At 36.6% G+C, this 25,179-nt stretch overlaps 1 protein-coding gene across 4 annotated transcripts in view; it reads left to right on the forward strand.

Moving 5' to 3' along the window:
- The window catches only part of APOOL (apolipoprotein O like), a 176,867-nt gene that overhangs the window by 50,157 nt on the left and 101,531 nt on the right, over nt 1-25,179 (forward strand). For all 4 annotated transcript variants that reach the window (XM_031944605.1, XM_031944604.1, XM_031944608.1 and 1 more), the window contains exon 2: nt 23,272-23,367. In XM_031944605.1, the coding sequence (XP_031800465.1) occupies nt 23,272-23,367 (96 nt within the window). The remainder of the gene's footprint in view (nt 1-23,271; nt 23,368-25,179) is intronic.

Raw genomic sequence — 25,179 nt, forward strand, 5'->3', positions numbered from 1 at the left:
GGTTTCTCTGAAAGCAACCCTTTTGTCATTTCTTACAGCACAATAGTATTCTGTTACATTCATATACCATAATTTGTTTTTAACCATTTCCCAAGTGATGGGTATCCCCTCAGTTTCATGTTCTTTGCCAGTATAAAAAGAACTGCTATAGGTATTTTTGTATATTTTGGTTCTTTTCTCCTTTCTTTTATCTCTTTGATACTTAGGCCTGGTAGTGGTTTGCTAGGTCAAAAAAGCATTTCCAGTTGAGCAACTGTTGAGGCATACTTCCAAATTGCTTCCCAGAACAGCTAGATCAATTCACACTTCCACCCCCAATTCATTACTATGCATATTTTCTTTGAATACCTCCAACAATTGTCATTTTCCTGGTTTGTCATCTTTGCCAATCTGAAAGTTGCTTTCATTTCGATTTCTGTTAATTATTAGTGATTAAAACATTTTTTCTTATCTGTTTTTATCTTGGATTTCTTCCTTTGAAGTAGATACTTTCTATCCTTTGACCACTCATCTTTTGGGAAATGGCTCTTGTTCTTAAAATTTTAATATGTTTCTCTTTCCTTGCCAGTGAGATTTGTATCAGAGAAACTTGCTAGTAACATTTCCCCCCAACTCTTTCCCTGTAATTTTAACTTCACTGAATGTATTTGTGCACAAACTTATTGATGTTCTGTAATCAAAATTGTCCATTTTATTTTTCGTGATCCTCTCTGCCCATTTTTTGGTCACAAACTCTTCCCTGTCCATAGTTTCTGTGCTCTTCTAGTTTGGTTATGATGCGACCTGTTATAATCTTAAGTGAAATATCCACTTGAAGCTTAGTTTGATATATGTTATGAGGTGTTGTTCTAAATTAATTTCTGCCAGACTATTTTCCAGATTTCCCAGCATTTTTTGAATCACATAGTAAGCCCGTATTTCCATATCTGGGATCTTTGCATTTATCAAGCACTAGAATTCTGTGTTGTTGTCTTTTATATTTTGTCTACTAATTTGTTCTACCAATTATCTTTTCTCTCTTTTTAAAAACCAATATCGAGGTTTTAAGGTATGCTGTTTTGTGGTATAGTTTGAGATCTGGCACTGTCAGCCTCCCTTTCTTTCCATTTTTCCTGGTAATTTTCCTCATCACTCTTTTTTTAAAGATATTATCCCTTCAATGCAAATTAAGACAACTCTGAGATACCACTACACATCTGTCAGATTGGCTAGAATGACAGGGAAAGATAACGCGGAATGTTGGAGGGGATGTGGGAAAACTGGGCCACTGACACATTGTTGGTGGAATTGTGAATACATGCAGCCATTCTGAAGAGCAATTTGGAACTATGCTCAAAAAGTTATCAAACTGTGCATACCCTTTGATCCAGCAGTGCTACTACTGGGCTTATGCCCAAAGAGATCGTAAAGGGAAAGGGACCTGTATGTGCAAAAATGTTAGTGTCAGCCCTCTTTGTAGTGGCCAGAAACTGGAAACTGAGTGGATGCCCATCAAGTGGAGAATGGCTGAATAAATTGTGGAATATGAATGTGATGGAGTATTATTGTTCTGTAAGAAATGACCAGCAGGATGATTTCAGAGAAGCCTGGAGAGACTTACATGAACTGATGCTGAGTGAAATGAGCAGGACCAGGAGATCATTATACACTTCAACAACAATACTATATGATGATCAATTCTGATGGACATGGCCCTTTTCAACAATGAGATGAACTAAATCAATTCCATTTGTTCAATAATGAATAGAACCAGCTATACCCAGTGAAAGAACTCTGGGAAATGAGTGTTAACCACTACATAGCATTTCTAATCCCTCTCTTTTGTCCGCCTGCATTTTTGATTTCCCTCACAGGTTAATTGTACATTATTTCAAAGTCCAATTCTTCTTGTGCAGCAAAATAACTGGACATGTATACATACATACAAATATGTTGTATTTAACTTCTACTTTAATATATTTAACATGTATTGGTCAACCTGCCATCTCGGGGAGGGGGTGGGAGGAAGGAGGGGAAAAATTGGAACAAAAGATTTTGCAATTATCAATGCTGAAAAGTTACCCATGCATATAACCTGTAAATAAAAAGCTATAATAAAAAAGATATTATCCCTTCATATTCAACTCACACCTTTGTCCTCTATGTATAATCCTTCTAACTGCCACAATAATCAGAAAGTTCTAATGAGTTACAAGTATCATCCTCCCATGTAGGAATATAGATAGAAAAACCTTATTAAGTCTCTTTTGATATGACTTTCCTAATTATCTCTTTATGCTTCTCCAGAGTCCTGTATTTAAAAATCAGATTTTCCATTCAGCTCTTGTCTTTTCATCATGAATGCTGGAAAATCCTCTATTTCACTGAATGTCCACTTTTTCCTCTGAATTTTTATGCTCAGTTTTGCTGGATAGGTGATATTGGTTGTAATCCTAGCTCTATTACTCTCTGGAATATCATATTGCAAGCCCTCTAGTTTTTCAATATAGAAGCTGCTAAATCTTGTATTATTCTGACTGTGGCTCCACTGTACTTGGATTGTCTCTTTCTGGATGCTTGCAGTGTTTTCTCCTTGACCTGAAAGTTCCAAAATTTGGCTAATAATATTCCTGGGAGTTTTCATTTTGGAATCTCTTTCAGGAGGTGATCAGTGAATTCTTTCAATTTCTATTTTACCCTTTGGTTCTAGAATATCAGGACAGTTTTCCTTGATCATTTCTTGAAAGGTGATGGCCAGGTTTTTTTTTTTTGTTTGTTTTTGTTTTTTGATCATGACTTTCAGGTAAACCAATAATTTTTAAATTGTTTCTCCTGGATTTATTTTCTAGGTCCTTTGTTCTTCCAATGAGATATTTCACTTTTCTTTTCTTTCCTTTTTTTTTTCCTTTTTGGTTTTGCTTTATTGTATCTTAATTTCTTATAAAGTCATTTGTTTCTATTTTTTCAATTCTTTCTTTTAAGGAATTATTTTTCTCAGTGAGCTTTTATACTTCCTTTCCCAATTGGTCAATTTTGCTTTTTAAGGCAATCTTCTCATTCGCTTTTTGTATTTCCTTTTGTACTGTTCTCAATTCTTTTTCTAATTTTTTCTCTACTTCTTTTCCATGGGGCTTTGACTTTGTTATCATCTTCTCAGGGTGTGTTTTGATCTTCCTTGTCACCATAGTAACTTTCTATGGTCAGAAACTTTTTTCTATTGTCTGCTCATTTTTCTAGCCTACTACTCAGCTTTTAACTCTTTGTTAAAGTAGGACTCTGTTTCCAGGGTAGACGGTGCCCTGTCCCAAGCTTCAGGGGTTTTGGTCAGCTGTTTTCAAGGATCCTTCTAGGAGCCTGACCACAATCATTCTTTTCTGTCCTGGAACTGTTAGGAGTGTCCCTGCCACAATGTAGCTGTAAGATCTAGTGTGCTCAAGTAACTGAATCTTGCTTTATTGATGCTCCCCAGGGTTGGGGTCAGGGCTGCTTTGGTGCAGCCTGTGCTGGAACTGCCCGCTGGACTCCCAGCCTGTTGCCACAGACCCTGTCTGCTGACCTTCTAAGTCCTCCTTGGTATCCTGGGTCTGAGTGGTTCAGAAGAGTCCAGCATTGCTGCTGATTCAGAGGTCCCATCTTGCTGAAGCTGGGGTCAGAGCCTTTCATTGACATTCTTGAACTTATGTTCCTCACACATAATTTTTTTCTTTAGCTCTATAAAGTAATCCTTTGATAGTTTGGCATGGCATTGAATTAGTAAATTAATTTGGGTAGTCTCGTCATTGTTATATTGGCTTGGACTACTTAGAAGCAATTAACAGTACTCCAAATCTTTTCGTTTTTATTTCTATCAAGAATGTTTTGTAATTGTATACATATACTACCTATGTGTATCTTGGTAGTTAGGAGCCCAAGTGTTTCATACATTCTGCAGTTATTTTAAATGTAATTTCCCTTTCTCTTTCTTCCTGCTGGGTTCTCTTGTTAATATATAAATGCTAGAGATTTATGTGGATTTATTTTATGTCCTGCAACTATGCTAAAATTATTGTTTCAATTAAATTTTAGTTGAGTCTCAAAGGTTCTCTAAGTAAACCAGCATATTATCTGCCGATACATTCATTTTGTTTCCTCTTTGTGCTAATTCCTTCCATTTTTTCTTGTCTGATTGCTCTGATTAGCATTTCTAGCAGTGTATCAAATAATAGTGATGATAATGGACATCTTTGCTTGACCCTTGATTTTATTGGAAAGACCTGTAGTTTATCCCCATTATGTATAATGCTCTTGCTTTTAGATACATGCTATCTGCCGTATTAAAGGAAATGGATGTTGTATTTTGTCAGAATCTTTTCTCTATTGATATAATCATATGATTTTTGTTGTTGTTACTAATGTGATCTATTACATTGATAGTTTTCATAATATTAAACCAACACTGCATTTCTGATATAAAACCAATCTAATAGTGATGTGTGATCTTTTTGATGTGTTACTATTACCCCTTTGCTGATATTTTATTTAACATTTTTGTTCAAGAATTTATTAGCAATATTGGTTTATACCCACATTTTACAAGTGAAGAAGTAAAAGCACAAAGAGATTGAGAGACTTTGGCATGTTCACATGGATCCGGGTCTCCCTTTTCTCCCTATGTTAACACTGCTTTATAAAGTTTTTGAGCTTTGGCTTTTACATGAGTAAAACTCAGGGGTACTTTATCTTTGTTGTCTCTCTCTCTCTCTCTGTCTCTCTCTCTCTCTCTCTCTGTCTCTCTCTCTCTCTATCTCTCTCTCTTTGTCTCCCTCTCTCTCCCCTCCCCTTCTTTTGTCTTTTTCCTTTGGCCCCCTCTAATTGCCCGGAATGCCTCCTGCTGCCCGATCTTCCTCTCCTCATTACCATGTTTAATTATTCCCCCCTTGTCTCCTCCTTCCCCTTCTGTTTCAGCTTTTTTCTCTGTTGCCTTGTTCTCTTGGGTCCCCTTTTCTGTGCTATAAATAGTTTTACATGAAAAATCTGCCTATTCGGTTTCCACAAAACAAAAGGAAAAATCAATAGTTCAAGTGTAATTTGAAGGTCTCTATCTCTTTGGTGCTCATTTGTTCTTCTTGATTACATTCATTTGTTGGTAGGAGATCACCACCAGAGGGAATGCCTCTGTGTTATTTTCCCCTGTTGATTCCAGCCCTAGTGCTGGATTTGAAGACCAACCTTGAAAGATGTGAATTTTTAGTTTAGCTTTTTAAAAAAATTTTATTGATGTCTTCTGTTTTTGTATGGCCTATATTGCCCCAAACTGCCGATCCTTATTTAATTTAAGTGGATCCTTCCACAGACCTTCCTGTCCCCTAGTGGAGTCTGAGGCTCTGCTGCCCAAAGCCCAAATGGCTTCAGTTCCTGGAATGGACTTTGGCGTAGGGCTCTACCAATGCTGCCTGCCCACCAGGAGCACGGGCAACTGTCTACCCATCAAGGTAGTGTGAATTCAAACTTACACAAAGTGAGAACTACCTGTTGATCTTTATTCTTTAGTATCTTATTTCTTATCTTAGTTGTGTTAATTTTGTTTGTGTTGCAAAGGCTTTTCAATTTCTTTTAATTGAAATTATTTTATCTTCAGTTTTTCTTTTGTTGGTTAAGCATTCATCTTCCCATTCTAAATTGTGAAAGCTGCCTGTTGTGATTCTCTTCTATTTTTTTTTAACTGATATGACTTTTAATATTCAGGTCACATCTATTTGGTTTTACTGTGACATATGGTTTTCAGGACGTTAGTCTAACCATGATTTCTGACATTCTGTTTTCAATTTTCCCCAGAAATTCTTACCAAACAGATAGTTCCCCTCCTCCCCAGATAATATGTATTCTAAGGTTTATCAAGGTATATATAGTACCTTTACAAAAGTAGATCATATACTAGGGCACATAGAATGTAAATGTGAAAAAAGCAGAAACATTAAACACCTTCTTTATAGACCATAATATAGTAAAAAATAGTCATTAGTACAAAGAGCACAAACAAAAGATACAGACATAAAATGGGGAGTTAGTACCCTATATTATGCTGGATCAAAAAACAAATTATAAAAATAATTAATAACTATGTAAAAGGCAGAGATAAATATAAGATAGCATACCAAAATCTCTGGAGCACAAGTAAAATAGTCCTTAGGAAGAAAATTACATCCCTGAGAACAATAATTAACAAATTAGAAAAAGAGCATTAACCAACAGACTATGTAATTTAAAACAGAAAATTCAGCATATAAGTTAAAAAAAAAAGCTTACAGAAAGTAAGCTTGAAAATTAAAGTTGAAATGAGTAGATATGAAGTAAGACTGATAAAATTATAAGCTTGTTCTTTTAAAACTAACAAGATCAATAAAACGGCATTACTTGATTATATAAAAGACAGGAATATCAAGTCGACATTTTTTAAATCAACAAGGTATAATAACAAATAGGAAACAAAATATTGTTACAAGCTACAGTTATTTGACATAAAAACTAAGCATTTAAAAGAAATGGAAGATTTCCTTTTTTAAAAAAAACAACACTCTTAAAAGAACTCAAAATATAAATCTTAAATAAATTGTAAAAAAAAAAAAAAAAAAGGAATTAAACTAATTTAAAATAAACTACCAGAGGTGGGGGTGAGGGGAGCCCCTGTCTTGATGGGTGAATATATAGGAGATTTCCATCAAACTTTTAAATACATCAGTTCATGTAAGTTTCTCCATTCACCAATATTCTCAATGAATATTGATTCAAAATTTTGAATAAAATTCTGGGGGAAAATATTAAAGTAATTTATCCCAAAAGTCATTCACTTGAATGTCTCCTTTCTTGCAGTTGCAGTTTGACATAATTGTAGAAATGCTACCAGTAGCAGTAAGAGAGGAAGAAATTAAAGGCATAGATAGGCCATTCTTCATTACTTTCTGGACAATTATCTCCTTCCTTCTTGTTACAATTATAGATAAGCTTCTGTCATTATACCCCTATCCTGATTGGTGACTGCCTCTCTGTGATTACTATTGGGAAAACCAGAGCCATCTTTGACTTAATTCCCTATCTGTACAAGGCAACCTCTTTGCTGTGTATACTTGCCTTCGTCACTTTCCTGACCCTCTTTGGGTGCCAAGAATCACAATCACATCAATTTGGATGGGTTATGTCAGTCTGTTCTATTGTGGCTACAATCACTATCTCTGTAGTTTTCTGAACTATATTGCCCACTTCCCAATCCCACCATTTCCCCCTGGCTACCACTCCAATTTGTGTTTTGTCACCTGCATGAGAGTATAAGTTTCTTGACAGCAGACTTTTTTTTTATTTTATTTTACTAGTATATTGTTTTTACAATTACATGTAATGATGGTTTTCAACATTCTATTTTTTTAGGATTTTGAGTCCCATTTTTGTTTTCCCTCCCTCCCTTACTTCTTCCCTCCCCATGCTAGCAAGCAATCTGATATAGGTTGTACATGTACATTCATTTTAAACATATTTCCATATGAATCATGTTGGGAAAGAAAAATCAGAGGAAAGGGGAAAAACCATGAGAAAGGGAAAAAAAGTGGAAATAGTATGCTTTGACTTACATTTAGTCTCCACAATTCTTTCTCTGAATGGGAATGGCATTTTCCATTCAAAGTTTATTAGAGTTGGAAGGCAGATATCTTGGCTTTCGTATTTGTATCCCTTGCACTTATTGCAGTGACACAAATTAAGTACTAGATGCTTTTTAAAAATTGATTTATTCTTGGCAAAACTGCTGTTGCCTATTCTTCATTTTCGAAGAGGGGTAAGTAATATTTTGCTTTGTGTGTGAATTGAATTTAAGTAAGGCAGGAATGCACAAAGTTGTCAGTCTCATTCCCCCTTTCAGGGACATTGAAGTCCAGTGTCAAGACAAAAGTCAAGGGGACTAGCAATGACCCAGGATGCAGTGGATGACCTTGGCATCTTGTCACCTCATGTGGAGGACATGATGATTTACTTAAACAATTTTAAGGAAATAGCCAAGAAACCAATAGTCTCTTAGTTGCCATATCTAACAGGCTCTTCTAAATTTTAAATGGCCTCTTTGAAGCATTTTGACACTGTTGTTCACATTTCCCTACTATATACTCTCTCATTTCTGATGTTTTGAGTCCTTGCTCCCTTCTGGTCCTCATCCTGCCTGTCTGCTCTCTCTCCATTATCCTTTGCTGGATGGATCTTTGTTCATATCATGTTCACTAGCTATGGATATACTCCAAGGCTCTATCCTCTGGCCTCTTTTTCTCTCTACTGTATTCTGTTTGATGATCTCCTCAATTCCATAGGCCCAATTATTTCTATGCATGAGTCCCATTTTTGTAGGAACCAAGCACTCAAACTAACTTTTCTTCCAAACTATGCCATTCAGCCTTGACATAATCCTCATGTCATCATTCTCTCACCCCACAAATGAAATCAGTTGCCAAATCTTGCCATTTTTATCTCAATGATTTCTCTCAGTTCCAACCATTTCTCTTCACCCATATAGCTCTCGATGTAGTTTAGGACTTCATTGGTTTTCACCTAGATTACTGCACTAGCTTCTGAATTGCTCTCATTCCCTCCTATCACAATACTCCAGTTCATCCTGTGCACAACTGCCAAAGTTAATTTCCTTAAATGCATGTTAGACCATGTTACTCCCCTACCACCTGGAAGTACTGGTGAACTCCCAATGGATTCCTCATTAGCTCTAGGATAAAATATAAATTCCTCTGTTTCACTTTTAAAACCTTTCACACCCTGGCCCCAATCTATCTTTCCAATCTTGTTGTATATGACTTCCTCTTCTGTAATCTGTGATCCATCCAAACTGGTCCTTTCTCTCTCACAAATAATACTCCATCTTCTGGCTCTGTGTTTTATACTGATTTTCCCTCATGCCTTGAATTTGTTCCTTCCCCGGGGCACAACTGCCTTCCTCCTCTTCCTTCAGGACACAATTCACTTTTGAGACCCCCTACTCCCACCTGTCTTCCATATAGCTACCAAATCACCAAAAGCTACCAAAATTCACCAATGTGATTTTTGAAAATTGTAGGGCTGCTCCTGTCACCTCTACTTAGTAAACACCAGTGACTCCCTGTTACATCTAAAATTAAATATATCTAAACGTCTTAATAACTTGGAGCCATCAAAGCTTTTTCACACTCAACACTTCATTTCACTCTCCATCCCTTTCCATTGAATGTCCCCCATGCCCGGAATGTTTTCTTTCCTGTCACTTCTGCCTCTTTAGAATCACTGTCTTCCTTAGGATTCATGTCAAGGGCCTCCTTCTGCAGGAGGCCTTTCCTTCAACTTCATGCTTTCCCTTCAAAGGACATCTTCCATTTACTCTGTAAGTTTCTTATATGGCTTTCTCTGTCTCTGGCTGTCCTCTGTCTGTGTCTTTCCCCCTCTCCCCATATAGATACATACATGTTGTTTCCCTCATTAGAATATAATAAGGTCATTGAGAGGGTCAGTAACTGTCCTGCTTTGTATACTCAGAGCTTAGCATAGTAACCAACGCTCAGAAAACCCTTAATGAATGCTTGTTTGCTTGACTGACTGGACTGCACGTGTACAGTATGACATGCCACCTATTTTAAGCTAGATTAAAAGAAACATCATAGCCTGATCTTGTGAGCTAATAATACTGCTGTGTTATTTACCCTAGTCACACTATACCTGGGGAATTATGGTCAATTCTTTGGGAGACATTTGTGGAAGAAGATTGATAAGCTGAAGTACATACAGAAGAGACTGACCAAAATAAGAGAGGAATCTGGGGAGGGGAAAGGACAAGGAGGGCAGGGAGGGGACAGAAGAGTTGTCTTCTGATATATGAAAGGCTGATGTGTGCACAATGGATTGGATTGCTTTGCTTTGGGTTTTTTTAGGTCATCTGTGGCTATTAATAAATTAAGGTGTGTTTAGATTTCAAAAGTATATTTGAATTTCAGAAATCTGATGTTAGTAGCCAAACAAATATAAGATTTGTTTATTGAAACACCTCTGGCCAGGACAGTAATCTTAGCTAAAATATCTTTAAGCTTTTGAATCAATGAAAACAGTAGGTTCTCTTGGGAATTAGTTGTTATTGCCTTCTCTGAGACCTTCAGTATAAACCTCAGAAAGCTAATGCCATCCTTAGGCTATAGGAACATCAAGACAATAGTGATGGATACTTATTTAAGAACTGATTACATGCATTTACCAAAAAAAATGCTTCTTTTGTTGCTATTCATTGTTAACTATTCAGGATTTGCTTTATTCAGTTATATGTGAAATTAGAATTCATTTTATTCAAACATACAACTTAATAAATTGATGAAGTTCTATAGATTGCATATGATAGAAATTCTTCATACTAAAGTGTTGCTTTCTGAGTTTTTCCCCTCTAGTTTCCAGTTTCTCTAACACACAAAAGAAAATAATAGCTTGATAAAGGTCCATAAATGGTGAACATGCAAAATAATCATTCTCACAGAATTCAAAAGGAGAAGGGAAAAATAAAGAATTGAGCATTAGAAGCCAAGACAAAGTAAACATATCATATTTTGTAGTTGATCTTTAGAATTGTCCCCATTTTCTGACTTGCTGTGATGGAGGCCTTTTGTTTTTCCAGAATAAGCATTCTTGCATCACTCTATTTCAGAGGATCTGTTCACTCTGCTATTCATGCCTCCTCATCCTTGAGATTCTTGGGACCCATTTCTACTTAAAAAGAAGTTTTCTCTTTTTTGTGGCTCTTAAAAGAAGCACCTTTGCGTTTAACCAGACAGTGCCACAAGACAACATGGTAATGGCATTAAAATGAAATCTTAAGCATTTTATCTAAAAATCGTTTGCAAAAGAGGTGATCAAGATGAAAACGTCAGACGGAGTTGAAGCAGTCACTGTGGTACAGTGGCTAGAGCGCTGGACTTGGGAATGCCTGTGCTCAAGTTCCCCCACGTGCCAAGACTAACTCTGCTAAATTCCTGGAGTTTTATTTTGTTTTTTTTTTTCCAGCTGAGCAGTGCTGTGAAGAAGAACTTTTGGGCACACCCACCCATCTGACTTAAGTTCCAGAGGTTTTGAAAAATGTGTTGAATGGAAAAATACTTGAAGTCCTCACATATCCCTTCTTTTGCCCACATACCATAATCCCTTTCTATAATAAAACTGAGAATAGAAAAGAAATAGAGGGCTACCTTCAAAAATATGAAATACACAAACTAATACATTATTGGTAGAGCTGTGATATCACTCTGTATTTTGGAAAGCAATCTGGAATTATGTAAAAAAAAAATGACCAAAACATCCATGAACCAGAGACTACATTACTGAGCTTATACTTCTAGAAAACCATTGATTTTTTTTTTATTTAATAGCCTTTTATTTACAGGTTATATGCATGGGTAACTTTACAGCATTAACGATTGCCAAACCTCTTGTTCCAATTTTTCACCTCCTACCCCCCCACCCCCTCCCCTAGATGGCAGGATGACCAGTAGATGTTAAATACATTAAAATATAAATTAGATACACAATAAGTATACGTGACCAAAACGTTATTTTGCTGTACAAAAAGAATCAGACTCTGAAATCTTGTACAATTAGCTTGTGAAGGAAATCAAAAATGCAGATGGGCATAAATAGAGGGATTGGGAATTCAATGTAATGGTTTTTAGTCATCTCCCAGAGTTCTTTCTCTGGGCGTAGCTGGTTCAGTTCATTACTGCTCCATTGGAAATGATTTGGTTGATCTCGTTGCTGAGGATGGCCTGATCCATCAGAACTGGTCATCATATAGTATTGTTGTTGAAGTATATAATGATCTCCTGGTCCTGCTCATTTCACTCAGCATCAGTTCGTGTAAGTCTCTCCAGGCCTTTTTGAAATCATCCTGTTGGTCATTTCTTACAGAACAGTAATATTCCATAATATTCATATACCACAATTTATTCAGCCATTCTCCAACTGATGGACATCCATTCAGTTTCCAGTTTCTAGCCACTACAAAAAGGGCTGCCACAAACATTCGTGCACATACAGGTCCCTTGGTTTGGTATAATCGAAATTTTCTATTTTGTGATCAGTAATGATCTCTAGTTCTGCTTTGGTCATAAAGTCCTTCCCCTTCCACAGGTCTGAGAGGTAAACTATCCTGTGTTCCTCTAATTTATTAATAATTTCATTCTTTATGCCTAGGTCATGAACCCATTTTGACCTTATCTTGGTGTACGATGTTAAGTGTGGATCAATGCCTAGTTTCTGCCATATTAGTTTCCAATTTAGAAAACCATTGATAAGAAGAAGATTCCCATGTATTCCCAAGACATTTATAACAGCACTTTTTGAGATAACTAAGAATTGAAAACAAAGTAGATGCTGTCAATTGGGGAATGACTAAACAAATTGTGGTAGTGAATATAATGGATTATTACTGTGCTGTAAGTAATTATGTATGTAATGAATACAGAGAAGCATGGAAAGATCTATATGACCCGATGCAGAATGAAGTAAGCTGGGTAAAAAAAACATACATGCAGTTAGTTATAGTAACGTAAATGGTATAAAAAAAAACCATATATTCAGATGAAAAGTGAATAGAATAAAGCTATAAATCAAATATGACCTGAATGAAGAATTATGAGAGAATACCTCAGACCCATCCTTTTGTGGATGTAGAAGGTCTATAGATGTTATACATTACACGTGGCTAACTATCAGTCAATTGTGTTGATGTTTTCCCCTCTTAGAAATATTATTTATTCCAAGAGATGGCCTTCTGGAATAAAGGGGGATATTGGGGATGGCTTCAGTGATAGAAGAAACAGAAGACATCAATAAAATCTTTCTTTAACCATAAACCTATAGTATCTGTGCTTCTGCTGGTTTGAATCCTGTCTCCCTCAATGCTAGTTGACAGCTCCTTGATAACTTAGTAGATGGTTTTTGAAAGTAACTATTCTCCAAAATTCAATGCCGTCCCCTATCCCTCTTACTGATGATGAGCCTTTCCATACTTAGCTAGCTAGGATGGTCCTAGGATAGCAGATACAATCCCTTTTCTGGTTTATACTAAAATTTTTCCTTCTTGGGAAGGACTATTATAGTTGGTGATCTGCTGGCACAGCCTTCAAGAATCCACAGTCACTTCGGTACCATGCTAAAGCAGCAGAGTAAGCCCTTAGTGGAATAATCATAATAATAATTATTATTTTAATTTGTTGCTTTCACTAGTAATTATCTGTTTCCTTTATGTAGCATGGTCACCTTATAAACCTCATGCTAATCTCAAAAATGGCTCCGAGTCATTATGACGGTTACTCTTTGGGACAGTTGACTCATATTTTTAAACATTTCTCCAAACGGACAGTGGTTATAATTGGAGGATTTTTTGGGACCATTAATTATCAGTTTTGAAATCTGTTTATGATTGCAATATCTGAGATAGTTGGAGTGCAAAAACTGACTTTATATTTAGTAGTATTGAAATAGTATTCTATTATCTGAATGGAAGTTTCCTGGTGGGTTTACCCTCTATAGTTTCTAGAAACATAGACCATTTCCTGTCTGCTGTTAAATAATCCAGCTGCAAACTGTCATGAAATCAGGTTTTCAGGAGCTAACAAATCACAGTGCACTGTAGCATGCAGCATTCATTCTATTAAGCTCTTAATGGCTGTTCCGAATTTTGATGACTAATCTCAAGTTGTCACAGCTCATTAGCTGCAGGGAATGGACATACCAAATGGCTGGACCAAATACTTGAGAGCAAATTGCACCTGTAATAATGTGAGCTCAAATGGATTTTGCCACCAATCCCGTTTTTCAGGTGCATCTCACCATTTACATTGGATACTAATGCCATATTATATTCAAGTACATTTGCACTCTAGGAGCATTTTACTTTGGGTTAGTAGGATATGCTAACTTTGTGGGGAGGGGGCTTTTGTTATATGAAGCATATTCTTGGTGAGTTTTAATTTGTTTTGTTCTTAGATTAAACGCCAAATAAAATGAGCGGCTCCATATACATAGTAGAACATAAAAAGATTATTGTACATAAAACTGTGATTCTGTTATATACAGCTTGTTTTGATTAAAAATGAGTGTACATATATATACATATACATACATGTATATATATTTCAGTATGTTACTTTCAAAGGTTCCCTTCTTGTATGTGATTCCCACTTTTTATTCCCCTATACATTTTTTCCAAGCAATGTTTCAGCGACTCTCTTTCTATTCTTCATTTTTTGACAACTTTGTTTCTATCTTTTTTCTGTCTTCCTTCTCCCTCCCCCCCCCAGGGAACAAAAAGAAAAAGAAAGCTCTTATAATAAATATGCATAGTTAAGCAAAACAAATTTTTACAGTGTCCATGTCAGAAAATGCATGTCTTTTTCTACATCTTTAGTCCATTATTGCTGTTTTTGTTCCCTCTTTACAGATGGGGAAACGGAGGCAAAAAGTTTAGAAGTTCAGATTTTAGCTGTTTTTCCTAACTCCAGGCCCAGCACTCAATTCCATTGCACCACCCAGGTGTCTCTTAGAATTTATGCCAAAAAAAAGCCCTTTCATATAATTTAATCTAACTACCTCCTTATATAGATGAAGAAATGGAAGCCCATAAAAGTCTAGTTACTTGCCTAAGATCACCCTGGTAATAAGTAGAACTGCTAGTTAGGAAGATTATCTCCTATTTCTTTTTTTAAGTTATATTTGATATTTTTAATTCTGCTACATTCTCTTTTGATCTGTATGAGTATAGTTGTTCTTTAAATTTACATTGTTGCAGTCATTGTGTATATTGTTTTCCTTCCTCTGCTTACTTCAGTCTATATCATTTAATTTAGATAGTCTCATGATTCTCTGTTTTTATCAAATTGATGATTTCTAACCAAACATTATGTTCATGTACCACATTTTTTTCAGCCATTCCTCGATTGATAGTCATCTACTTTATTTTCAATTCTTTGCTATCACAAAAAAGTGCTGTTGTTGATATTTTGGTGCATATGGGGATATTTTTCTTTTTAATGACTTCCTGGGAATAAGCTCAGTAATGGTCTCTGATTCAAAGGGTTGTAAATGCCGGAGAAACTGAGGCAAGACAGATTAGAGTTTTTTAGTATTTTAATAGTGTAGAGTTTGGACTGGCAAATCCATATTAGCTAGTCGAGTTGAATGGGACTCTTGTCTCAAAGCATTCAGCAACAAGCGAGTAATTCCAGAGACTCTTATAGGGCTCCAGCGATCAGGAAAACAAAGGCAGGGTAAGGGAGCAGAGCACTAATAGAGTAGAAATTCCAGGAAGGACCATAATTTTTTTATTCTGACAGGTTGGGGGTGAAGAAGGAAGGATCATAAATTCTGCTAAGTTGGGAGTTAAGAAGCTAGGTTAAGAAGTCTGGGCCAGAAAGGTAGAGTCCCATCTAAGTATTTGAGATAAGCCATCTGGAGTTTTAGGACTTTTTGGAATGCTAGAATGGCCAGAGTTCCCAGCCCTAATTATCTCAGTCCTAATGGCCAGGAAGAGGGGGTTGCCACCAGAGAAACTGAAGCAGAACAATTCAAGGAAACCGAGACAGAACAATTCAGGGAAACTGAGATATTACAGAGTATGGACATTTTAGTCACTTTTTTTTGCATAATTCCAAATTGCTTTCCAAAATAGTTGTACCACTTTCCAACTCCACCAGTAATATAGTAGTGTGTCTAACATTCCATAATCCTTCCATTGTTATTGCCATTTTTGTCATCTTTGTAGGGTATGAGGTAAAGTCTCAGAATTATTTTGATTTTGCATTTCCCTTATTATTAGCAGTTCTCATTATTATTAGCATTCTCTCATGTTGTTATGAGTGAGTTGTAATTCTTTGGAATTGCAAATTTTATTTGTTCACATCCTTGATCACTCATCTGTTCAAAAATGACAGTTATTTTACATATATTTGTTAATTGCCTATATATCTTGAATACAAAACCCTTATCAGAGAAAATTTAATACAAAGATTCTTCATTCCTATTTTACCACATCTCCTCTTATCCTAGGTGCCTTAATTTTGTCTATGTAGAAGATTTTCACTTTCACGAAATCAAAGTTACTATTTCATCTTTTGTAATTGTTTCCTTGTTTGGTTAAGAGTACATTTGCCCATACCTGTGAGAGGTATATGATTTGCTTCTCTTCTCATTTTTTTAATAGTATGATCTTTAAAATATTAGGGTCGTATATCCATTTAGGGTCTACTATGGGGATGTTGGCCTAAGCCTGATTTCTGCTAGACTGTTTTCCACTTTTCTCTGTAGTTTTTATCAAATAAGGAATTCTCAGGTAATTTATGTTTTCTGCTTTTTTGAACACTAATTTATTAAGCTCTTGTTTCTGATTATTCCTTGTCTAGACTGTTCCACTGATTTATCTTTGTTTTATTTAAACTAAAACCAGAGAGTTTTGATGACTGCTGCTTTATAATCTACTTTGAGGTCTGGAAGTGCTATTCTTCCCCTTTGTCCTTACCTCTTTTCCATATTTCCTATAATATTCTAGATTCTGTGTTTTTCCAAGTGAGTTTTGTTATTATTTTATCAAGTTCCATAAAGCATATCCTTGGTAACTTGATAGGTATAGCATTAAAAAGATTAATTAACTTTGTTAGTATTATCTTTTTTATTATATTGGCACAACCCAGTCTTGAGCACTGAATATTTATTTCTCTAGCTATTTAAGTTGTTCTTTATTTCTTTAAGAAGCCCTTTGTAATCGAATATATTCAAACCTTTTCCCCCTCTTGCTTTGGGAAGTCAATCCCCAGATAATTTAGCATTTTGTAATTATGGGGAATGTGATTTCCATTTATATTATTGCTACTTGGGTTTTCTCATTATTATATGAAAACACTATTGATTTTTGAGCATTTATATTGCATCTTGCAATTTGGCTGAAGCCATTAAGTGTCTCAGTATCTTTGCTGATTCCCTAGGATTTTCCAAGTATACCATATCATCGGAAAATAAGAATAATCTTATCTCTTCTTTACCTATCATTATGCCTTTCCTTCCTTTTCTTATTGCTGTTGGTGGCATTTCTAGAAATATATAAAATAATAGTAAGGAGTGGGCATCCTTGTTTTATTCCAGTATTATTAGATATTCTAATTTGTCCCCATTGCAAATGATGCTTGCTTTTGGTTTTAAATAAATCTCTTCTGTAATATTTTTAAAAGGTCCCTTTATGCCTATAGTTTTTAGGGTTTTTAACATAAATGAGTATTGTTCTTTATCAAGACTTTTTTGCATCTTCTAATTTGGTTGTGTGGCTTTATATGTTTTGGTTTTAATTAAGATTTTAATTGATTTTATGTAATTGATTATTTTCCTATTGTTGAAACATCCTTGCATCCTTGGAATGAATCCAACTTGGGCATACCAGTTGGAGGTTTAATAGTATGTGTAGTGTCTTGGTTGTGATTACCTAGAGTTCCATAATTGACTTCTCGACTGCAAGTACTCAGAGCATTGTGTGAAGGGAAAAAAAACAGCCAAAACTGATAAGGTACCATCTGAGGCAAAGCAATACATGATTTGAGCAATCAAATTGCTGTTATTCACTTCAGCTAATAAATGTACTTTTAATAATACCAACTTTTGAATTATGTAACGCATAGCCAAAACCTTTTGTGCTAATATGCAGCATCTCAGACAAGAGGTTATCATCTAATTTCCCCAGTGCCCCAATAGTCTTCATGCATTTGTAAGCTTCAGTAGTTAAAAGTGCATGAAAACTTTTGGAATATACTAGATGCTTATGCTTAGATTATGTATTCTTTCTTGCAAATGCAAGATGGAATAACTCATTTTAGAAATGACAACTAGGAATATGACATTGTTGTAGCTTGTGTGGAGCAGGAAAATCCTGTGTTCTGGATGTCAGTTTTCTCCTTTTTCTTAGAGATTGGACTAAATGGGTTTTATGGCTCCTACTAGTACTAACATTCAGTAATTGCTATACTAGTTTAGGAATGTTAATCTGGAAGTAGTATCCAGGATCATTTGGAAGCAAATGAGGCTGTAGTTAAGGAGAAGAGATTACAAGGTCATTACAGGAATCCAATCAGGTACAGTACAATGAAGAGAATCTGAAGTAGGGCAGCAGGAAGGGAAATAAAGAAGAAAGTACACAATGTATGTGCTAGAGCAGTTACACATGAAGCTAGTAGTTCACAAAGAATCATCTTTGTTACTTTCAAAGTAGGATGGTAAAATAGCTAGGGATAGGGACTAAAGCTGTGGTTACATTATGGATAGAACACTTCCAAGAGTAAGAGAGTAAAATCAATATATCTGAGGGCCTTCCCTTCATTAATTCCCTTTCCTCCTAATTTGTATTGAGCCTCAGTCTTCATACAATACTATGGGAAGATTATAATGTCATGTGTTTTACTTCTCTTTGTACTCTTAATATAGTAAACCTTTAAAGTATCATTTTTTAGTTTGGTTTATCATTAAAGGTGTGCCCCAATTTACAGATACCCTACTATTTATGATATATTTTTCAGTTTCAATAATTAATTGTTGTGGTGTTCATATCTAAACAAGAGGCCAGTGTTTAGAATTGAATTCTAAAGATTAGATCAGTTTTTATTACGCAGGTATTCTTTTCAGTAGAAAATTGTTGAGCATAAGAGCTATAGTGGAGGAGGGATTCTTTAAATAAAAATCCCTTGAGGAAAGACTGTATCTAATGCTTACTATATTTTTTAACTAATGAGATAATGGTAATGTGTCAAAAGGGAGAAAATTGGAAATATATGCTGTCTTACTAAAGAAAGCAATCAAGTCATTGAGCTTTACTTTTTTGGTAAATAAATGCACTTGTGAAGACTGAGTCTTAGGAAAGATTTAAGTGATCTTGATTCATTTAAAGTCATACAGACTCTGCTACTTGTAAATCTGTGCAGACTCTGTCATCGTTATTGCTGTTTGTCTTTCATTGAAGACAGCCATGACGTCAGGAAGGTGATGCCATGATGTGCAAGTGAATTGGATTTCAATGAGGGAGGCTGTGCAAGGTTACCTGCCTTACTTTCCCCTCCAGAGTCATCTGAGTCCAGTGAACAGACATAGATTAGTACATCTGGAGATGGCCCTGGTTGCAGTGGGGAGACCTTGGCCTTTCTCAGCTGAAGTCTTCAATAGGTCTCGGTTTGACTGAGGTAATACCTAATCAGTGATTAAGGCGAGGTAGCAATGGAGACAAAGAATTTCCTCTTTTACCTGGTCAAAAACCAAACACTCTAAATAAATAAATATGAAAGGGGAAGACTGTCAGGGTTTCTGACCAAAGCAGAAATAATTGCTATTTACATTTACTCTGTGTCAATCAGACTGTCATTGAAAGGGAAAAGAAAATATGAGCCCATTTTACCACTTTTCATTGATTGATTCATCATGATTTCTTTTAAAATTACCAAATAATTTAAAGTTAAATGTTTTGTCTTTCCTGAAACAGAACTGCTTCCATTGTTCAAGTGTTATCCTATTTTACAATTAAGGAAACTGAAGCTGACTGAGATTAGTTGAATTGAATTCAGGTCTTCTCTACTCCAGGCTTGACACACTATGCCACTGGGATGGGTGATATATGAATCACCACCTCACTCCATAATATAGGTCAGGGTAGTAGAGCAATGTGTCATTTACCACCAAAGCATTCAAAGGTAGTACTGTGATATTCTCAAAAACCAGACAAGTATGGGACTCGGGGTAGCCCCTTGATGCAGAAAAACCCAAGTTCATTTGACTAAAGCACATGTTACCTGTCTCTCAGGCCTATTGTGAAGATAAATGAAATAATATTTGTAAAGCTCTTTGCACAGTACCTGGCACATAGTTCACACTTATAAATGTAAATTTTTTTTTATTTTAAGATGACATGATCTCCCTTGCCAAGGTAGTAGGTGCCACTGCAGTGAATAGAACACTGGACCTGAAATCAGGAAAACCTGAGATCAAATTGAGATTCAAACACTTGCTAGCTGTGTAACTCCAGACAAGTCACTTCACCTCTCTTTGTTTATTTCCTCAGCTGTGAAATGGGGATAGTAACAGCAATAACTATCTCTCTGGTTTGTGGTGAGGATCAAATGAGATTATATTTGTAAAGCGTTTAGCATCGTACTTGGCAAATAGTAAATACTTTCAGTTGTGGTCCAGTCATTTTTCAACTATGTCTCATTGTGACCCCAGTTGGGGGCTTTTTGGTGAAGATAGCAGAGAGGTTTGCCATTTCCTCCAGCTCATTTTGCAGATGAGGAACTTGAAGAAAACAGGGTGAGGTGACTTGCCCAAGGGCACATAGCCAGTTAGTGTCTGAGGCCAGATTTGAACTCAGGAAGAATCTTTCTGACTCTAGGCCAAGTAATCTATCCACTATACTACCTAACTGCTCCTAGAAATGAGCAAGTACTTAATAAATGTTTATTTCCTTTCCTTTCCATCTTTGTTGGGGCATGGGGGTTGAGCTAGAAGTTGAGTTTCTTTAACTTTTCCCACTGAAGCTTCAAATAATTCATATATTTATTGATGCTATTAAAATTCCCACCAGAACACAAAGTGCATACCAGACATAGAATTGGGAGGAAAAGGGATCACGATTGAACAGGAAGAGGCCACAATCCATTTAACACACGATCTGGAGAAACTTATGTAGAACAGGGCTTCAAGGGTAGATGAATCGGCAGGAAAAAGCTATAGATGTTTTCTACATGCATTACAGGAAGCCTTGAAAATAAAAAGATTTTCTTGCTGAAGATAAATCTTCAGTATAAACTCATGAGTTTTAAGGCTTATGTTTTATTTTTTCCTATTAAAAATAATGTTGTGCAAGGAAGAATGCCCTCTGACAAGGTGCTTCTTTGATTATCTGCACCAACCAGATTCATGCCTGATTAAAGCAAGAAAATCCTCAGTTGGAGCCAGCAGTCTACTTTCTTAAAATAGTATTGAAGCAGGCCCAGTCACTGCTACTGTACAAGCATCAGAATGCTTGATATCACCCATTTCTCCTAACATGCTCCCCCGCATAAATCTCCAGAAGTAAAGCAGTACAAAGGGACAATCTTATTGCTGGGATTTTTATTTGAACTGTTTGTAAGGAAAACTTTGAGGTTTTGGGGGTTGGGGTTTTTTTTTGGTATTTGTGGCAGCCCTTTTTGTAGTGGCAAGAAACTGGAAACTGAGTGGATATCCATCAGTTGGAGAATGGCGGAATAAGTTATGATGTATGAATGTGATGGAATATTATTGTTCTGTAAGAAACAATCAGCAGGATGATTTCAGAGAAGCCTGGAGAGACTTACATGAACTGACGCTAAACAAAGTGAGTAGAACCAAGAGATTATTATGCACAAGCAATAGCAAGATTTTACGAAGATCAATTCTGATGGATGTGACTCTTTCCAAAAATGAGATGATTGAGACCAGTTTCTGTGATCTTGTGATGAAGAGAGCCATCTACACTCAGAGAGGGGACTATGGAAACTGCGTATGGATCACAATATAGCATTTTTATTTCTTTTGTCATTGTTTGCTTGCATTTTGTTTTCTTTCTCGTTTTTGTTCCCTTTTTGATCTGATTTTTCTTGTGTAGCAAGATAATTGTATAAGTATGTATACATATATTGGATTTAACATGTTTAACATATATTGGATTACTTACAATCTAGAGGAGTTTTGCAATGATCAAAAAATGTTGAAAAACTATTCATTCATAGGTTTTGAAAATAAAAAGCTTTAATAAAAAAGAGATTTTTTTTGTCTGAGAGGCTAATTTTCTTAATCTTAATAATTCAAAGGAAGTTAAAAGAATACCCACTTTTCACTTTATCCAGTGTTTGAAAATTGTAAAAAAAAAAAAAAAAATGAATACTTTGGAAAACAGTGCAATGAGGATGTCGTTTTGAGTTGTGTAGATGCTATTTCTCTGAATTTTTCATGAGTCCTAGGGTTTCCAAATTCAGCTTTAAAATGGAAGGGTTGTGAACTGGGGTTAGCTCTTGGGGTTTCCTCAAAATCAGAAAACCAAAATTCTAGTCTTGACCTGTGACCCTGAGCTTAGGCCATGAGCACTGTACCATGGCAAGCTTGGCCTGATTCCTTAATTAGCTACTGTTTACCACATCCTAGGTGCCATGCCACCTGTCCCTGGCTCCTGAGGTTTTTGCTATTCTTTTTCCCAACTAAAATTAGGTCCTTACTCGGGCCACCTTCTTTTATTGTCATTGCCTGACTTGGATCTTGTACCAGGTAGCCAGAACTGTGTCAGAAGCCACAGTGTGAAGTCTGCCCAGATGCACCTGAAACTTGGGTTTCAGAGGAGGAGATGGGGTTAGAGTAGAAGTGAACACCAAGACTTCTAAAATCCTCCTAACAGAGCAAGAGAAATGACATGTAGCTCTCATTTGTAACAGCCCTGGGGAAAACCCTGGATTTCCTGACAGCTGAGCTGGAATCTATTCCTAGTTTTCTTTCTTCTCTTATTTGTATGGTCTTGGACAAAACAATTCTATTCTCTGGGCCTCAGTTTCTTTATGTGTCAAATGAGGGGGCTGGATCTTTAAAGTTTCATTCTAGCTCTTAATGTCTGAGTTAGACACCTGATGTTGTGGGAAACATCCTGCTTTTGCCACCCACATTCCCCTTTGTTTCTCTTTGCTTTTCCACCCCCTCTCCCCCCTCCCAAATCATCGAGTTCCTGGATCCAAAGTACTTTGTCATGCCTTACACTAAAGTTCCTTCCCACTCTAAAGATCTATGATTCATCTTAGCATTCATCCTGTTACACATTGTACAAACATAGGTAGGTAGGTAGCGAGCACTTCAGATCTTCTGATATCTGTTAATAATGATTGTGAGAAAGGGCTTTGGGGGAGAAACAATAGCTGACATTTATACAGCACTTTTTAAGCTTTACTAAGTTTTTTTTATACACTTTTTTATCCTTCTAACATTCCGGCAAGATAGGAAACTGAGGTTTGTAGAGGTTATATGTCTTAGATGAGAGGTTTCTGCTCACTCCCAAGTCCAGTTGTGTCATCCCATCCCATCCCTCCCCTCAGAAAAAAAATGGAGCGCTCGGGGGGAGTGGGGGGAGCTTTCGTTTGTATTAGCCGGAGCTGACGGCACTCCTCACGTAATCACAGAGCTTCATAGGAAAGAAAGAGAAAAAGGTCCCAGTTGATGAGGTCTCTGCTTTTTCTCTCTCAGATGAAAAAACTGACAGCTCTCACCACTTTTGCGGCTCTGAGTGTGCGTGCCGTAGCCGAAGAGGAAGCCCCCCAAAAGACAATGAAACCAACGCAGGTAAGTTGCCTTTTTTGAGGTGATTCTGTTGGTTTATAAGAGTATCAAACAGTATGAGTTTTAAAATATTCTGACCTCACTGAAAGAAAGAAGTGAGTGCGAAATAGAGCTATGAATTACCAAGTTCAGATTCCTCAGATTCTCACCATTTCTCTTCTGGATATTAGACACCTACTAGGTGCTAGGCACAATCAGAGATGTTTCATTTTTTATAAAGTGTACTTTTCTTCAAAGCACTCGTTATGCATTTGAATAATAAGACTGAGAAGTACCTAAGAGAGGTTCCTACCTGGAAGGGGAAGGATTAGGAATGGAACTAGGAAGGAGGCAGCATCTTAGCTGAGCTTTAATGAAAAGAAAAAGATTTTGAGAACTGGTGAGGGCTGAGAGTCTGTCCCAGGAAGGGAACGTGGGGCACAGAACAGAGCCCTCAACAGCAGTCGAGGGAAGAACTGGCTTCCGGCTTGACTGGAATGGAACACACATGAAGAAGAATATCCGTTTGGAAGCAGATCGTGGAAGGTCCTGAATGCCATACTACTGAGTAGGCAGTGGGGATCGGGGGAGTGGTAGGAGCAAACCTGTACATTAGGAAGATGATTTTGGCAGCAATGTGAAGGATCAGTTGGAGAGGAGAGAGACAGGAAGCAGAGTGGCCTGTTAGAAGGTAATTCCAGTAATTCAAGCAGAAAATAATGGGAGCCTGAACTAACATACTAGAGGAGTGGAATTGGAAAGGAGAGGGCCAAGGCAAGAGATAACTGAGGTCGGCGTTATTGAACTTGGCAATCAATTGTCTCTAGGAGCTGAGACAGTGGGAAGAGTTGGAAATGACTAAGGTTTGGAACCTGTGGGATTCTAGAAATGGTGGAGCAATTAAGAGTCAGTCCAAAGTCTGCAAAGAAAGCAGTGGTTCACTTTGGGATATTGGAAGGATATTCAAGGGGTGATTGTGCAGTAGGCAGTTTAGAAAACCCAGATGAGCCTCAGGGAAGAAAGAGGGCTGGAAATTCAGATTTGGATTCATCTGCAGAATACAATTATGAGGGGAAGCTTTTTTTTTTCAAAATAGTTTTATTTTTATTTTTATAATCATTCTTTTTTTATTATAGCTTTTTATTTACAAGAAATATGCATGGGTAATTTTTCAGTATTGACAATTGCAAAACTTTTTGTTACAATTTTGCCCCTTTCCCCTTCTCCCCCAGATGGCAGGTTGACCAATACATGTTATATATGTTAAAGTATATGTCAAATAAAATACATGTATACATGTCCATACAGTTATTTTGCTACAGAAGAATCAGACTTTGAAATAGTGTATAATTAGCCTGTGAAGAAGTCAGAAGTGCAGGTGGACAAGAATAGAGGGACTGGGAAATCTATGTAGTGGTTCACACTCATTTCCCAGAGTTCTTTTGCTGGGTATAGCTGGTTCAGTTCATTCCTGCTCTATTGGAACTGATTTGGTTCATCTCAATGTTAAAGAGGGCCCCATCCATCAGAATTGATCATCATATAGTAGTGTTGTTGAAATATATAATGATCTCCTGGTCCTGCTCATTTCACTCAGCATCAGTTCGTGTAAGTCTCTCCAGGCCTTTCTGAAATCATCCTGCTGGTCATTTCTCACAGAACAATAATATTCCATAACATTCATATACCACAATTTATTCAGCCATTCTCCAACTGATGGGCATCCACTCTATTTCCAGTTGCTTGCCACTACAAAGAGGACTGCCACAAACATTTTTGCACATGCAGGTCCCTTTCCCTCCTTTAAGATCCCTTTGGGATATAAGCCCAGTAGTA

Source organism: Sarcophilus harrisii, chromosome X (genome assembly GCF_902635505.1).
Source record: "Sarcophilus harrisii chromosome X, mSarHar1.11, whole genome shotgun sequence".
Lineage (NCBI taxonomy): Eukaryota > Metazoa > Chordata > Mammalia > Dasyuromorphia > Dasyuridae > Sarcophilus > Sarcophilus harrisii.